Raw genomic sequence first — 17,234 nt, forward strand, 5'->3', positions numbered from 1 at the left:
CTGGACCCCGGAAGCTAATTATAATAATCTATTTTTTTAGAAGTAGTAATGAATATGTATTAGTCTAGGAGCATAAAAATCAGCTGCTTGATGTAACTGGTGTGCGTCCTGGTGGAGCGGAGACTCCCGGTGCACCCAGCGTTGTTTGCTTACCTCTATTCCTTTATATTCTTTTAATAAATCCTATTTTTTATTTAATCCTAATTTGAATCCTGAGCCATTTATAACAGTGAACAATTGAAAGATCCTCAGTTAGGGAAAGAGTAGGCATATAATGATCACGAGAACATAGAATAGAAAATCATGATGCTGGTTTGGCTATGGACAAACTCCCTTTAGCAATCAACTTTCTTAACTTGGAAAAACTCTCTACCAGGCGCCTCCAAGAAAATTTGAGCTTGGTCGGGTAATTTCTCTAAGAAATCACAGAATCACAGAATTATAGGGGTTGGAAGGGACCTTAAGAGATCATCGGGTACAACCTCCCTGTCAAAGCAGGTTCCTTAGAGCAGGCTGACCAGGTAGGCATCCGGATGGTCCTTGAATATCTCCAGAGAAGCAGAGTCCACAAGCTCCTTGGGCAGCCTGTTCCAGTGCTCTGACACTCTCACTGTGAAGAAGTTCTTTTGCATGTTGGTGTGGAACTTCCAGTGCTGCATTTTGTGGCCATTAACCCTTGTTCTGTCCCCACAAACCACTGAAAAGAGATTGTCCAAATCCCTCTGTCCCCCACATCTTGGGTATTTATACACATTGATGAGATGCCCTCTCTGTCTTCTTTTCTCCAGGCTGAACAAGCCCAGGTGTCTCAGCCTTTCTTCATAGGGAAGATGCTCCAGGGCCCTCTCTTCCCTCAGGGCCCAGGGAGGCCTCCAGATTCTGGAGCTCTGCACAGTCTCCAGTCTGGACTGACACTTCACCCCTCAGGGGATCCACCTGTGTGCCCACTTGAGCCCAGAGAGACCGTGTGCCCTCAGTTTGGGTTGCTGCCTTAGTCTGGCTGCTACAACATCAGGGTTACTATTGATAGGTCATTTCAACTGCTCTTCAGAGTTCACTATGAAGCAATAATCTTTTCTTGCCTCTCTTGCAGTGTCTTCAGTACCTCCCATGGGGTGCAGCAGGCTGGGAAGGGTAGCTGAAAGAATTGGGACAAGTGAAGATCCAGATAATTTCCCTAGGAGACTGCTTCAAAGTGCCTTTATTGTCAACATTTGCACTTGCATCTGCATTGTGCTTGTCAGGGCTGGGAGTCAAGGCTCATGATCTAGGGGTGTGCACTTGCTGCAGACAATAAGTAATTATCTTTTGTGCTGAACATAAGCAGGAACTTCAAAGGAAAAATAGCTGCCCTCAGGGAAAGAACCTCAAGGCAAAAAAACAAGCATTACATTTATTGAGGTCTGGTATCTCTAGTAAGAGTGCTTCCTGCATCAAAAAAACATCAGTTAACTAGCTGCAAGGGATTTCCAGAAGATTGTTGCTATATGGGAACGTAACAATCTGGGCAGGAACGGCTTTGAATCCCCCTTGACCAGCAGATTATCAGTAAGAAGAAGAAAGACAGAACAACATCAGAGCACTCAGCATCACAGAAAAACCCACTCTTTCTTATTTCATTTTCTGTTTAATAAAGAGGAACATGGACTGCAAAGACAAGGGAATAGCAAAAACTGGTAGCTGCAGAAGGTATGAGTGCATCTCCTTGGTTGATAGGTCCAGGTGTTGCTCCTGGAGATTGATGGCATTTCAAATGACAAGCACAAGTATACTTCCTGCTCTTTCTAAATTTGCCAGTCCAGACTTCTCTGCCACTGACAGAGTTTCGATGGAGCCAAGCAGGGCTGTCTATGATATGCTCTGCTGCTCTCTCCTTTCTCCCTCTCCATGGAGACCAAAAGAATCACTGTAGCTCAGGTCAGGTTTCCACGTACCATATTGTGCTGCATTTTTTGTGGGTAGTCCCACCCTGTGTTGTGGTTGATGGAGAGGGGTTTCCCCTTCTCTCCTACCTTACCAAGGCCTGGTTTGAGGAAAGGGTACAGTTTCATTGATGGTTCGATGGAGACTTCCAGGATACGTCCTGAAACCCCAGCATTGTAGAAGGAGAGCGTGTTCTGTTCTAAGTCCAGGTCAAGCCCAACCGCTGCTAGTGGGGCAGTATTCTGATGCATCACATTATTGGCTTCCTCAGGCCAGAACTTTCCTTTCTCCCTTCTCAGTGACCAGACTCCATGCTTAGGAAGCTCCTCCCAGCTCTCTCCTATCAGAGTGTCCCTCACAGTCTCTGTCAGTACCCCCACCTCCCAGTCCAGCCCATCCCACACCTGCACCTCCCAGTAATGCCGCCCCAAGGCAAAGCCCTCCCTGCCCACCACGATGGGAAGCTGGCACTTGATGATGGAACCCTGATCAGAAGGCTCATGATGGACTGTCCTCTTGTCAGGGGACAGGGTGAGCTCAGGGTGTTTCCGTGCTACATCCAGGGTGATGGGCACTGGGAAGACAGAGGAGGAGTCATTAGTTACAAAGAGCAGAGAATCCCAGACATCAACATCCTTATGAGAAGGACCTGTTGTCTTTTAGAGTGAGCTTTAGAAATAGAGCTCTGCTCCCAGGTCATGTTGGAGTTCAAACGTGGCTTCTAGCCTGAGGGCGATGCCGATTTCCTGGCAAGCAAGGAATGACAACTTCATTCCCAAGTTGGCTGCTCATGGTTCAGTACTGTGGGACCCATACCATGGGTGTAGCTAAAACCAAGGGAGATACCAACCCTTGTCCATTTGCCACTGCTCAGCAGTATTTTGGCCAGATTGTTCCAGAAGGAACAAGGGGACTTGCTCCAAGCTTTGACACCTTGACTTTACTTCTAACCCTTCTGTCAGATTACATGCCCACAAACTTACCCATGTAGCTTCGAGCCCGTCTGAACTCTGTTTAAAAAAAAAAAAAAAGAAAAGAAAACACAAATCAAAGTCAGAGGCTGTATTCAAAGGCCAAAATGCCCATGCTGGATCCATGTTCCTTCATTTGTGGAGCAGTAGTCTGCCATGCCTGAGGTACCTCACAAGCAAAGGACCTTCTGTCCTGGCATTGGCCCAGGCCTGCCACTGAGGAAAGCTTGTGATATGGGACAAAGGAGAAGCTCCCTGGGAGCTGAGCATGGCCTTCACATGTGTATGTAGTGGTCTAGCCCGCAGGACTTGCATTATATGGCCCGAGTGCCCCCCAAATATATCAGGCAGCTTAGGGACAAGTTCTCTAATCCTGCAGCATGCTGACTGGTATGGGAATAGGTGGATAATAATTCATTGTCATTTGGAGTCCCCATTGCGTCCCTCTGAGCCCTCAAAGAGGTGCTCACTGTCTGGAGTACAGTGTTTTGCTAGGACTGTGTGATCAGTGGAAGGTGTGGCTCCCAACCACTGACAGACTTGTATTTAAAGAGACAGAGAAAAGGAAGATGCCTTGACTTACCTAGTTCTCTGTTTATTGTATCTGAAAGAGAAACATGGACTGTTATGTGCTTGGTCAGTGAGAGGGAGCTACCACTACTAGGTACTGAGAGCTACCCAGGGAGAAGAATAATGACCACAAGGCCAGACAACTGGACTTCATCTCTCACTAACATCTGCCTAGAGCATCAGGACACAGACAGTTTGTATCTATGTCTGTTTTCCACAATAGTGGCAACACACTATTTTCTCCCATAATTCATCTCTTACCATATCGAGTCTGCAGTAAGTCATAATCTGAAAGAGAAAAAAAATAAAAGCATCTTTGCTTTCTGTGTTGAGGATTTGAAGAAGACATTTCAGATCTTTCTGCATCAGATGTGCATGGCCTGAAGGGACGATGAAGTGATTTCCCCTTCTGAGCATGGTACCCTGAGTGAGCTAGATTAGACTACACCCACTCCATTTTTGTGAGGTGAATTCTAGTGATGGCTGCAGGCATGGATTTTGTTCTGCAGATGCCTTGCCCACAATTTCTTTAGTGTAAACTTGTTATGGGAATGAAAAAGAGAATGTGAAAGGAAAGGGCAGATTGGAGGAGGTCCACAGTGAGGAAGGGTGGATGCCTGGCCTGGGAGAAAGGCTAAAGGATAATGACTACATAAACTTGGGAAAACTGGAGTGGGACGTTCTCAATGTGGAGAGATTAATTTTACTGTACCTGCATTTGAAGTCATTTTCTCAGATTCTGTACAGCAAGGGAAAAAAAAACACAAAATTTAGACATTGAGTAATGGCTTGAGATCCATAAGACTCCTCACAGAGAATTGAAAACTGATGCGAAAGAGGCGGTCATGGCCCTGACAGAGGTCAGCCTCAGAACACTCAGTCCCTCAGTCCTGTAGACAGATGGAGATGGGTTTGTTTTTAAGCCCCCTCCTGATGCCTGCACTCTCTCTTCTGTTACCCACTAATGCAAGGAGGTTGCAGGTTCCCTCAGTGCTTTCAGATATTGGGAACTAAGACATCCTTCCCTGGTCAGTTGGGGACTTGGGAAAAGGGCTCTGAGCTGTTCAGAGGGTCGCGTTCTTTGTGCTTGTGCTAGATGAAGGGATGACAGCAGAAGGAATTTCAAGGCACATCATAGGGAAATGTCCAGGGAAAGGAACTGACATCTTCCTGTGCAAGCTAGTGAGTCTAAAGGGCTCCTAGGAAAGTAAATGTTTTTCATATTTTCACAAACTCTTCAGCTGAGATAAGAGCACGAGTATAGTAGCTTTCTTCTGTGAATGCAAGGAAATCTCTTTCCAGATGAAGGATGGATGGCAACTGTGACTGATTGTTGAAGTGGGTACTTAGAGATGAAGTCTCCCTTACCTTGATTTTCAAAAGTCTCTTCTACAACTTTTTTTTTCTTAGAGGTCCTCTGTTTTGCTGTAATGTTCAAAGAAGCAAATGAAATAATGAAGAACAGAGGAAATATCTGAAGATCATATGTAGGTTGTATGTGAAAAAAATATCTGAATTCGGCTGGGGGCAGGTCATAGCATGTTGGGTATCACAGGGGGTTGTATAAACACATCATGCTGAGGATGGGGTAGAAGAAACAAATAACTTGTATTTAGTTGAACCATGTCATTTTTTTATGAAATTATAGCGGGTTTATTTTATTTTATTTTATTTTACATTCTTTTCCACTCTGTTATTGGCCATAATGTATTACCAAGTATTCTTTGAAGGTTCCAGCTTAGGTACAATGTAAAGATTGGGAGTATTGGGCTTAGCTGGTTTAAATTTTGCAACTTATGATAAATGAACAATCTCCACTCCATACCTTGAACTCTGACTGGTTTGAACCCTTTAGTATGATGGGGTCAGGCAGGGGCAACTGAAATAAAGGCCACTTTGCACAGCAGCAAGACTGTGGCCACACTACCAGCTGAGTGCAGACTTGCACATCTTGTGGCGTGTCTCTGTTTAGATGTATCTACACCCACAGGTGCCTAACATGGTATGGATGAAAGGCCAAGCTCTTTTGTTTTGTTCAATGACCACTTTGTCTTCAATAGGTTTCATTAAGGCAAAAAATAAAAATAAAAATAATCTTACCTCTAAATAAAAGAAGAGCGCTCACAGCACTTATAAGAAAAGTTAAAGTCAATAGTATCCAGAATGCATGGATCCATGCAGATGTACGTGGAAAAGCAGCACCTTTGAAAAGAAAAATCTTTGTTTCATCTTGCAATGTGCAATCAGGAGGAATCAATCAGGAGGAATCACTTTGGGATCATGTCAGTACTTCTCCAGGAACTACAGAGCTGATTTGACCTATTCAGCTTTTGGAAAAAGATGGAGAAGTGAATTCTACCCTGAAATCATCAGGCGTTTTTCCTCTGGATCACAGAGGTTACAAGTGTCCATAAAGACAAGCTAATTCATCTGAGCTGTGGTAAGTGTTACAGAAATGTGTGGATGGATGAGCAATGATCTGGGACTCCTAGGATAGTGTTTTTCACCAGTCCCTTGGGCATTTAACCTTTTTAAAGAGTACCTACCCAAGAGTTCCCTTAGAACTGATGTAAGAAATAGCCACAAACCCTGCCTTCTGGGGCAGAGCCTGCCTTCTCTAGAGACTTGTACAGCATTCAGGCCAAGAAGGACCCTTCCCATTCCTTACTACAGCCTGTCCAGCCTGCAGTTGGGCATGGTGGTTTGTGATCCATCTAGCTGGACTATCTTCCACCTGGATTCAGCTTCTATCTTCTAGCTGGAGCTATTATCTTCCCTGGCACTGGAATGCACCTTACAGAGCTTCTAGGACAAAGGATATTGTTATAGCAAAGGCTTCTCAGGACACTGAGTGATCTCCCTGCCCTTATCTCTACCCTTCAGCCTTTTCATCATATTTTCTTCCCCTTTCCCTTTGAGGAGGGGAAGTGAGAGAGAGCTGTTGTGGTGGAACTCAGCTGCCCAGGTGAGTAAAACCACCACAGATGTGACTCACTTGAGAGGTACACAGTAGTTTTCTCAGCCTGTGCCATGTTGTTCTGGATTTGACAGGTGACTTCTTCCGCTTCCTGTCCCGTAATTGTGACTCGACTCAGCACACTGAAGAGCTCCTTGCTGTCCTGATGTATTTCAGTGTCTGGAGACAGCATCTGCTTATTCCGAACAACCCACTCGACAGTAGGTTTGGGGAACCATCCATGTGATCTGCAGGCAAGCTCAATACCTTGTCCTTGGGGGCCCAATACTTCAAAGAATACTTCACTGGTACCTTAAAAGCAAGAGTTTGTTAGTGAGAGGAGAGTGTTTCCACAGAAAGCAGTTCTACCTGGGATTTACAGCTCTTGTTTAATAGAGAGTTTGGCCCCCTTTTCTGCCAGTTTCTCTTAGTACTTAACCTAGACCTTGAAATGGTCCTCTGGGATCACAGATCCTCTCTGCTATGTATGTCAGCTTTTCCTTGGCTAAGAAAAAGACACAATGCTGGATGGGTCTGCCTCTCAGCTCCCTACCTGGCAGAGAGAAGATGTGTGTCTTTATACCTTTTGCTTACAAAAAGAATCTATTACTGCTGTTACAGAATCTGTATGATGCTGGTCCAGTTTTGAGGAACTGGAAAGAAGAAAACATAAAAACTGTAAAGCATGCACAGCTTTTTCCCTGGCATCTATCCAGCTCATGCTAGCATGAAGGAGTGGGTATTGATGATTGCTGTATAGGGACTGCACCAAAACTGCTCTAGTGTGAGGGTGTGGGATGCACCACATGCATATCTTAGTCAGACCCCTGAGTCCAAGCTGGACTTTGTAGGGATATTTCCTGGCTGATAGTAGGAAATGGACACCAGCTGGGGCCTCTTTTTCTTGCCTGTCCTTAAAGCTTACCTAGCCACTTTTGGATAAGGAGATGTTGTTTTCCATCAGCAAGTCTAGGCTGACTGGCTTCACCTGACATTACTCTCCGCCACCCAGATTATGCCTACTGTCCATGAAGACAGGGCAACCATTCACACCAGCACAATAGGTGGGGACTTACGTGTCTATCATACAGAATCACAGAATTGTCTAGGTTGGAAGAGACCTTCAAGATCACCTAGTCCAACCTCTGACCTAACACTAACAAGTCCTCCACTAAACCATATCACTAAGCTCTACAACTAAACGTCTTTTAAAGACTTCCAGGGATGGTGACTCCACCACTTCCCTGGGCAGCCTGTTCCAATGCCTAACAACCCTTTTGGTAAAGAAGTTTTTCCTAATATCCAACTTAAACCTCCCCTGGTGCAACTTTCTCCCATTCCCCCTCGTCCTGTCACCAGGCACATGGGAGAACAGACCAATCCCCACCTCGCTACAGCCTCCTTTAAGGTACCTGTAGAGAGCAATAAGTTTGCCCATGAGCCTCCTCTTCTCCAGGCTGAATAATCTCATTTCCCTCAGCCGCTCCTTGTAAGACTTGTTCTCCAGACCCCTCACCAGCTTTGTTGCTCTTCTCTGGACTCACTCGAGCACCTCCACGTCCTTCTTGTAGTGAGGGGCCCAAAACTGAACATAGTACTTGAGGTGCGGCCTCAAGCACAGATTGTACAGATTGTACAGGGGGACAATCACTTCCCTAGCCCTGCTGGCCACACTGCTTCTTAGACAAGCCAGGATGCTGTTGGCGTTCTTGGCCACCTGAGCACACTGCTGGCTCATATTCAGATGACTATCAACCAATACTCCCAGGTCCTTCTTTGCCAGGCAGCTTTCTAACCACTCATCTCCCAGCCTGTAGCGCTGCTTGGGGATGTTGTGCCCCATCCTGTGGTCTCACATCTCCCCAACAGTGATTACTGCAGCTAGCTAACCCTACACTTGTCACAGTAAAGCTGAGAGCAGGGATGAAGCCTGCATAGGAACTCACCCTGATTTCTTGGCCGTCTTATCAAGCTATCCCCGCATACTCCACTTCTCTATGTAATGCAACCACTTTTGAACATGTATGGTGAAGTCTCTCAAGAGACTCAGGGAAGCACTTTACGCTATGAGAGTTTAAAGCTCCTTCCTTGCCTAAAACTAAAAGTGACCCTCCTTGGGCTGTCCAGGTTGCTAGTGCCTCTAGCTGCCTCCTGTGCAGTGAGTGGCACATGGATTGTACTCTCAGTCTCTCAGTAGCTCTGATTTAAAGAGTTAAATCACATCAAAATTTGGGTGCCATGTGGCCCACTAGATCATATGACTGGTCAGATTACATGATGGATCATATGAGGGGAGATCAGCTGGGGGCAGTGTACTTTTGAATAGCTTTTTTCCTTCTGTAAAAACCCTCTCCCTTTCATAATCCAGTCCACGAAATCTCCAACCTGCAATGCTGAGCATGGTGGTTGTGTCAGCACTCCAGTCCTTGGAATTCACAATGCAGCTGTATGTTCCTTCATCTGCTGGCAGCACGTTCTTCAGTGTTAGGGACACATTCCCAGAGGCAAGTCCATCTTTTAGCAATTCAGTCCTCCCCACGTATTTCTGCCCTGGTTTGTTAACTCTGTTCCTCCATACGTAGACATCTTCTATACGTCCATCTGTGATTTTCTTCCACTGAACTTCAATGTCATACAATGGTTTCGTGGAAGAGACACTGCAGGGAAGAACTGTGTCCAAGCCAACAACCCCCAACACATTCTGGGGAGAGATAACCTCGAAATTTTCTGTAGAAACCAAACTTGAATAAGCACCTGGCTGAAATCCATCAGAAAAGTTACTAGTATAAAAGACAAAGAGCACTGGGACATTTATACTTGCCCCAGAGAATGGATAGCACTTGCAAGTTGGAAATCTTCATTAGAGACTATTCTCTTTTCAGTTAAATCTGGAGGCCAGGAAGCAACACATCAGAACAGAAATGTCTGAAAGAATGTGAAGAAGAAGAAAGAAGAAGAAGAAGAAGAAGAAGAAGAAGAAGAAGAAGAAGAAGAAGAAGAAGAAGAAGAAGAAGAAGAAGAAGAAGAAAGGAAGAGGAAAAGACAAAAAAAAAAAAAAAAGAAAAAGAAAAAGAAAAAGAAAAAGAAAAAGAAAAAGAAAAAGAAAAAGAAAAAGAAAAAGAAAAAGAAAAAGAAAAAGAAAAAGAAAAAGAAAAAGAAAAAGAAAAAGAAAAAGAAAAAGAAAAGAACCTACAGGATCCTTTGTGGAAATGACTGTTGTCCACTAGAATAACATTTAGAAAGCATTTTTAATGATATGAGGAAAACTGTTAGCATGCTTGTTTTTATTTATTGATTAAATAAAATGTATTTATTTTATTTTATTTTATTTTATTTTATTTTATTTTATTTTATTTTATTTTATTTTATTTTATTTTATTTTATTTTCATTATCTTTGTAATATTTACTCATTTGTTCTCTTTTTCTTTTTCTTTTTCTTTTTCTTTTTCTTTTTCTTTTTCTTTTTCTTTTTCTTTTTCTTTTTCTTTTTCTTTTTCTTTTTCTTTTTTTTTCTTTTTCTTTTTCTTTTTCTTCTCTGGAGAAAAATGGAAACTGGAAAAGTGGAAGCCCAAAGTGGTGAAAAGTATGGAGAAAATAGGCTCGTAAAAGTGGAATAAGAGAGGATTATTTGGAGGAAAAATAACAACAACAACAACAAAATTGCTTAAAAGAATGTACAGAAACATTTTGTCCAACTTTCTAGCCTGCCGTGGCCCTTTCCAACCTATGTCACCAGCAGTGGGGCAGCTTTGCCAATGGAAACTGCCCATGTAGACTTGGAAATGCTCTTGCTGCTTTGGCAAGGGCAGATGTGGCAAAGCTGGGTTGGGTTAGGGCTACCCCATCTCCAACAAGGAATATAAACTCAGGCTGGAAAGAGGAAGATTCCAAAACATCAAACTGACAGGGCAGCTCTGGCTCTTTTGGAGTTAAGAGGAAGTCTCAGGAGACCATGACCTTTAGTTGTGCATTTCTTATCACCTGCAGACTTTAATCCCTCAGGAATTAAAAGAGTTTATGTAAGTGTTACCTGATGAGACGGGGATGGCTGCTAACAGTGCCACAGTGAACAAAAGCCAATTCTTCTGCTCCATGACTGCAGTTGCATATGTAGAATGATCATTCAGCTGACCTGAAAGAGACACAGAAGGGAAATATAATAGGAGGGAAATCAGTCCTAAACACAGGACATCTCTTAAGTTTCACTAATACGCCTTCCAAAGCACTTAAGCAGTTGAGTTTAAATGCCAAGAAGACCTATGGCTGTCAAGATGTCTCAATTTAAATTTCTGAGAATTTCTTGCAGACTACCGTGCTCCCAGAAGGTTATGGGGGTGTACGCAAGAAATAGAAAAATTCAACCCAGCCCACACTCTTTTCTGCAAAATTTGATGAACACATGAATTAACACACCAGTTTAAATCTCTGGTCTGAGTTTCACAAGTCTCTTTGTCCATGCTATGAGATGGGTAAAGAAAGAGGGAAGAAATGGTGTTTATCAGCTTCTGTACAAAGCTTTACAGGAAGGGGAAACTATCCTCTTTGCTATCATGAAGACACAGCTTCCTTAAACAATCAGACTTCAGAGTGAAATCAGAACCTCTCTTTCAACTTCACACAAGATTTCATGTAACTAATTAACACAGCCAACCACATTCAGCGCTGACACAAACCTGAGATAATTTAGGGCTGCACCAGGGTCAGCTTTGTGCTAGAAGACATACCCTTCTCTGGTCTCTAGCCTTGGAGTTTGACATTTCCAGTACATGGTTGACTGTTGCTGTCTCAGTCCCCATAGCAACATTTTTGGTATGGTATCTTTACTACTTTGCTATAGTTCAATATTCTGTATTTTTTTCTTAGAGTGGGTAGCCCTTCACTCTGTGGTACATGGAGGAAATGGGCCCTTTTGGGTCCCAGGTCATCCAAGAAGCTAAAGTTCATGCTTGCACGAAAGAATGAGATGACACTGTTAAGTATATTGTCCATATCTCCATGAACTTCACAGGTAGGTCAGGCCATTGAATGTGACACTGCAACTGGCACTAAATTTCATAAATGTTCATCAACTTCATCGATGCTGAATCTTGCTCTTGCCACTCTCCAGGAGTTTTCATGGGATTTGAGATAAACAAAATTGGCTTTTTACAAATCATAGGCACACAAGAAACTAGTGTAATTGAAAATGTAATTGAAGACATTAATTTAGAAACCTAATATGGGAAAGGGATTAACCTTGCCTAGATTAGAGCATTGCTCCTCAGTTGCTTAAAAGGAGGTCTCCTTGCTGAGGGGCACTGAGGCTCCTATTTGTTGCCCAGATAACCTATCCAGAGAGGTGTGCTGTCTTCCTGGGGCACGTGTCAGAGATGTTAGGAAGGCTCTGCCACAGCTCATTAAACAGGAGGATTACTATCCTCCTGTTGTCATTCAGGTTGGATCCTGGGAAGCTGCAAATAGAAAAATGAGGAATATTAAAAAGGACTTTGCATCCCTGGGAAGGTTGTTGAAGGGATCAGGGGCACAGGTAGTGTTCTCCTCTGTCCTCCCTCTGGGTGACCGGGACCCAGAAAGAAGAAGAACAGGACAGGTAAATGAGGGGGTGGTGTCTAGACCAAGGATTTGGGTATTTTGATCATGGGCAGGCCTCTGAGAAGCCGCGTATGTGGGCTGCCGACCGACTTCAACTCAGTAAGTGGGGTACAAGTGTATTGGGGAGCAAGCTCTCAGGACTGATTACCAGGGCTTTAAACTAGGTTTGATGGGGGAAGGGAAGGGAGTTAGAAGTGACAGAGAAGGGCTGGGAGGTGTTGTCACTGCCATCACTGTTGAAGATAGTAGGAAAAAAACTCTGAGTTGTCCCATAAGATCATTCAAGGGCTCCTCAGAGAAAGTGATGATCCTGATACCCTGTCCAGAATTTTCTTCTTCTTGCATCCCCTCAGGGTAACTGCGCCTGCTGCTTCCCTAAAGTGCCATGATACCAATGCACGGAGCATGGGAAATAAACAGGATGAGGTCGAGATCCGTGTTCGGTTGCAGGGCCACGATCTCGTTGCAATCACAGAGACATGGTGGGACAGCTCACACAACTGGAATGCCGTCATGGAGGTCTATGTCCTCTTTAGAAAAGACAGGCGGGGGAAGCAAGGGGGTGGGGTTGCCCTTTCTGTGAGGGAGCAATTAGAGTGTACCCTGCTCCACATGGGGAAGGGTGAAGGACAAGTGCAGAGCTTGTGGGTGAGAATTAAGGGGTGGGCTGGTATGGGGGACACTGTTGTGGGAGTGTACTACAGGTCACCTGATCAGGAGGAGAAGGTTGATGAGGCATTCTACAAGCAGCTGGTAGTAGCCTCACAATCATGGGAGCTGGTTCTCATGGAGGACTTCAGTTTCCCAGACATCTCTTGAGTAAGCAACTCAGCCAGGCATGCACACTCCAAATGGTTCCTACAATGCGTTGAGGACAATTTTCTGACGCAGGTGGTGGAGGAGCCGATGAGGAGGGGGGTGCTCCTGGACCTTGTCCTTATCAACAGGAATGGGCTTATTAGGGATGTGAAAGTTGGGGGCAGCTTGGCATGCAGCAACCATGATATGGTGGAGTTCAAGATGGAACTTGATGGAAGAAGTAAGGCTAAAAGCAGGATTGCAATGCTGGACTTTCAGAGAGCCAACATCAACCTCTTCCAGGACCTGCTTGGGCGTATTTCATGGGCTAGATTGCTAGAAGGCAAGGGTGCATGTGACAGCTGGGCTACATTTAAACAGCACTTCTTTCAAGCTCAGGATCAGTGCATCCCTAAGAGTAGGAAATCAGGGAAGGGGGACAGGAAACCTGTGTGGATGAGCAAGGAGCTCATTGACAAGATTAAAAGGAAGAAGAAGGTCTATGAAATGTGGAAAAAGGGCTTGTCTCTTGGAAGGAGTATACAAGTGTTGTCTGGGTCTGCAGGGACGCAACAAGAAAGGCTAAAGCCCACCTAGAGATGAGGCTTGCAAAAGAGATAAAAGATAATAAGAAGGGTTCTTTTCAGTATGTAAACAGTAAAAGGAAGACTAGGGATAATGTGGGTCCCTTGCTAAACAAGGGGGGTGTCCTGGTAATGGGAGACACTGAGAAGGCGGAGATACTGAATGCTTTCTTTGCTTCAGTCTTTGCTTCAAGGACACTCCCCCAGGACTCCTCAACCCTGAAGGGAGGAGAAAGAGTCTGGGAAGTGTAGATTGTTGACAAGGGAATGGTTCTGAGTGGGCTCACAGCACACAAATCCATGGGTCCCGATGGGATGCATCCACGTGTCCTAAAGGAATTGGCAGGGGTGATTGCCGAACCACTCTCTAACATCTTTGAAAGGTCCTGGAGAACAGAAGAGGTGCCTGAAGGCTGGAGAATAGCCAATGTCACTCAGGTCTTCAAGAAGGACAAGAAGGAGGATCCAGGAAACTACAGGCCTGTCAGTCTCACCTCTGTCCTTGGAAAGTTGTTGGAACAGCTTGTTCTGGATGCCATCTCCAAGCAATTGGAAGAGAAGAAGGTTATGAGGAGTATTCAACATGGATTCACAAAGGGGAAGTCGTGCTTGACCAACCACATTGCCTTCTATGATGGCATCACCTGATGGGTACATGAAGGGAAAACGGTGGATGTCACCTACCTTGACTTTAGCAAGGCTTTCGATACTGGCTCCCATGACATCCTGCTAGCAAAGCTGAGAAAGTGTGGGATAGAGGAGTGGACAGTAAGGTGGGTTGAGAACTGACTGACTGGCTGAGCTTAGAGGGTGGTGATTGGTGGCGCAGAGTCCAGCTGGAGACCTGTGACTAGTGGTGTTTCCCAGGGGTCGGTGCTGGGTCTGGTCTTTTCAACATCTTAATGGACGACCTTGATGGGGGAATAGTGTCTGCCCTCAGCAAGTACGCCTATGTCACAAAGCTGGGAGGAGTGACTGACATGCCAAAAGGCTGTGCTGCCATTCAGCGAGACCTGGACAGGCTGGAGAGATGGGCAGGAAGATACCAAATGTGGTTTAATAATAGCAAGTATAGAGTCCTGCAACTGGGAAGGAACAACCCAAAGTATCAGTACAGGCTGGGAGATGACCTGCTCGAGAGAAGCTCTGAGGAGAAGGACATGGGGGTCCTGGTGGATGACAGGTTGACCATGAGCCAGCAGTGTGCCCTGGTGGCCAAGAAGGCCAATGGGATCCTGGCATGCATTAAAAGGAGTGTGGCCAGCAGGTCAAGGGAGGTGATCCTCCCCCTCTACTCTGCCCTGCTCAGGCCTCACCTGGAGTACCGTGTCCAGTTCTGGGCTCCCCAGTACAAAAAAAACAACAACAACAACAACAACAACAACAACAAAAAACAAACAAACACACAAAAAAAAAAAAACAGGGATCTCCTGGAAAGAGTCCAGTGGACGGCCACGACGACGATACGGGGCCTGGGGCATCTTCTTTATGAGGAAAGGCTGAGAGACCTGGGTCTGTTCGTCTTGGAGAAATGAAGACTGAGAGGTGATCTCATCAATATGTATAAATACCTGAGGTTTGTGGGGACAGGAGAAGGAGTAATGGTCACAAGATGAAGCACAGAAAGTTCCACAGCAATGTGCAAAAGAACTTTGTCACTGTGAGGGTGACAGAGCACTGGAACAGGCTGCCCAGGGAAGTTGTGGAGTCTCCTTCTCTGGAGATATTTAAGGCCCATCTGGTAATCTAGCTGGGCAACCTGCTCTAGGGAACCTGCTTTAGCAGGGGGGTTGGACCCAATGATCTTTCGAGGTCCCTTCCAACCCCTTCAATTCTGTGATTCCTTGATTCTGTGTGATTCTGTGATTCTATTATTCTGTGATTAAAGGGTATGATTAAAGGCTTTCAGACTGTATTATTCTGGCTAGAATACTAGGATGAGCATTTGAGTGGGGGACCTGTAGAAACCTGTTGCCATCTGGATTATAAATACCAAATGGCTTAGAAATACCAAAAATGTCACAATATGTTTGTGCTTAGACAAAAGCAGCTTCTGTCCGAGCTGTATTCATTGCCATTTGAATATTGCAAGTTCTTCTGAAATTCAGTGAAACTCCATACATCCAGCCCAAATACAACTGAGATGAATTCTACTGATGAAACTGGATACATCAGAGAGCAGAAAGTAGGATCAGACACATATGGGAGCATCTGGACAAAGGTGTTCCAGCCAGAAAATGCTGAGACCTGATACTTTTTTTAGCAAAGGTATTTTTGCTAACACATGTTGTTTTTTGTTTTCTCTGACTTTAAAAAAATATATTGTGTTATATGAGGAGAGACCAAAAAAAAACCTCACTGGCTAGCAGATCAATGTTTATGACTTCAAAGAACAAAACCAACTGAGTGCTTATACGACATTTTAAAACAAACAACAAGAAACACAGCAAAAAACAACAATTTGTCTTAATTCCCATAGGCTTCATGTGCATTGCTAAATAGACACAGTGTGACATATTTTAAGATAAACAATCATTATTCTACTAGAAGGATAGAAAATTGAATTAACTTTGGCACTGCATCTTGTATCAAATGCACAAAATTCATTGAATGCAGTAGAATTTTAATATGAATAGTTTAATGGTAGGAAAAAAAGACACTTTCATGAAGGCCTGATATTCACTGCGTAGAAGATGACAACCTTAATTATTCAAACCAATCAGAAAAGTTTAAGGTTGTTAACATCTCTGCAAAGCATTTATTTTACCCTGAGACACTGTGCTGGGGGGGTGGGGGGGGAGAGGGAAGAAAGGAGAGAAGGGGGGGCTTCCCTGAACCCAACAGTCCCCTTCAGAAAGGGAATATAGACCTTTTCTCCTGCTCTGCAGCCTCCGATTCAGAGTTATGCTGCAAGAAAAATGCTATTTCCACACAACAAATACAACAGACAAATCCTTGGTGAAGGAAAACCTAACCCATCTGGCTAGTCAATACCTCAGCTTTCTCCCCCTTTCTCCCACTTTCATTTTTCTCTGTGAGAGCTACAAGAAGCAAACATGCTGCTGATGCCTACACTTCCTCCCTGACAACGCTTAAGGAGATATGGGTGGAGGGAAGAGACTGTTGGCCCTTGCGTGCACAGCTTTGGTGAAGGGAATAGTTCCCTTCCATTGCTATGGAAGCCGGACACTCTTGGTTTGTTCAGAAGTGAAAGAGTTAAAAGAGAAACGCCTTACCTGTCTTGATGTATGAAGGTGAACAATGATATCAGATAGCTGTTTTTCCTTCTTGCCAGAGAAAGTGAACTTAAGGCTTAACTCATGCAGGATGACAATGGGTTATGTACCATCTCCCTGCAGAAGGAAAGGAAAATGAAAGAAAGAATCAAGTACTGAAGTTTAAATCTGACATTCCTCTGCCTGAAGATCACACTTCATCTTTCATACGAGGGCTGCATTGTTGTGTTGTAAACAATCAGATGCAAAAGGAACTTTGGTGTTAGGAAGAGGTTTAAGATAATTATGCATCCAGCTGAATGGCCACTGCCCAGCATCAGAAGTGAACCTTATTTCAGAATAAAATGTTTATTTCACCTGTTGTAAGGTAGGAAAGGTTTCTCCATCTTCTGTCTCAGATCAAAGAGGCTGAACTCTGAACAGTAGAACAGAAATGAAGAATGAAATGTTAAAGATTAACTCAGGGTGCAACTCTGAAGATCACATGTTTTCTTCTAAGACTGATGCTTTACTATCAAGTTACAATGGTAATGGAAGCATGTTGTCCTTGGGACTTGGAAGATACCCTTAAAATAAATCAGCTTGAAAAGGGTGTAACTTTCC

At 44.3% G+C, this 17,234-nt stretch overlaps 1 protein-coding gene across 2 annotated transcripts; it reads right to left on the reverse strand.

Annotated features, from left to right (window-relative positions):
• Positions 1–1,589: 1,589 nt before the first annotated feature.
• Positions 1,590–17,110, reverse strand: LOC137846112 (butyrophilin subfamily 3 member A2-like). 2 transcript variants are annotated; one of them, XM_068663799.1, is made up of 12 exons: positions 16,989–17,110; positions 16,632–16,748; positions 10,452–10,553; positions 8,806–9,147; positions 6,460–6,732; positions 5,565–5,666; positions 4,833–4,889; positions 4,177–4,203; positions 3,726–3,752; positions 3,478–3,498; positions 2,907–2,933; positions 1,590–2,497 (listed from the first exon to the last, which is right to left on the reverse strand). In XM_068663799.1, the coding sequence occupies exons 3-12, from the start codon at positions 10,513–10,515 to the stop codon at positions 1,914–1,916; spliced, it is 1,524 nt and encodes a 507-aa protein (XP_068519900.1). In that variant the 5' UTR covers positions 10,516–10,553; positions 16,632–16,748; positions 16,989–17,110; the 3' UTR covers positions 1,590–1,913. The 2 variants fall into 2 exon arrangements, with proteins under 2 accessions (XP_068519900.1, XP_068519901.1); XM_068663800.1 differs by lacking the exon at positions 16,989–17,110 and having other exon boundaries at positions 16,632–16,784.
• Between the last annotated feature and the right edge of the window lie 124 nt (positions 17,111–17,234).

This window comes from Anas acuta, chromosome 30 (genome assembly GCF_963932015.1).
Source record: "Anas acuta chromosome 30, bAnaAcu1.1, whole genome shotgun sequence".
Classification (NCBI taxonomy): Eukaryota; Metazoa; Chordata; class Aves; order Anseriformes; family Anatidae; genus Anas; species Anas acuta.

Coding starts and splice junctions, on each gene's coding strand:
- LOC137846112 (XM_068663799.1), bottom strand. CDS start 10,515: ATGGAGCAGAAGAATTGGCTTTTGTTCACTGTGGCACTGTTAGCAGCC. Junction 3,753..4,176: donor GAAAATGACTTCAAATGCAG/GTACAGTAAAAT, acceptor TTTCTCTTTCAG/ATTATGACTTACTGCAGACT. Junction 3,499..3,725: donor CTTACTGCAGACTCGATATG/GTAAGAGATGAA, acceptor TTTCTCTTTCAG/ATACAATAAACAGAGAACTA.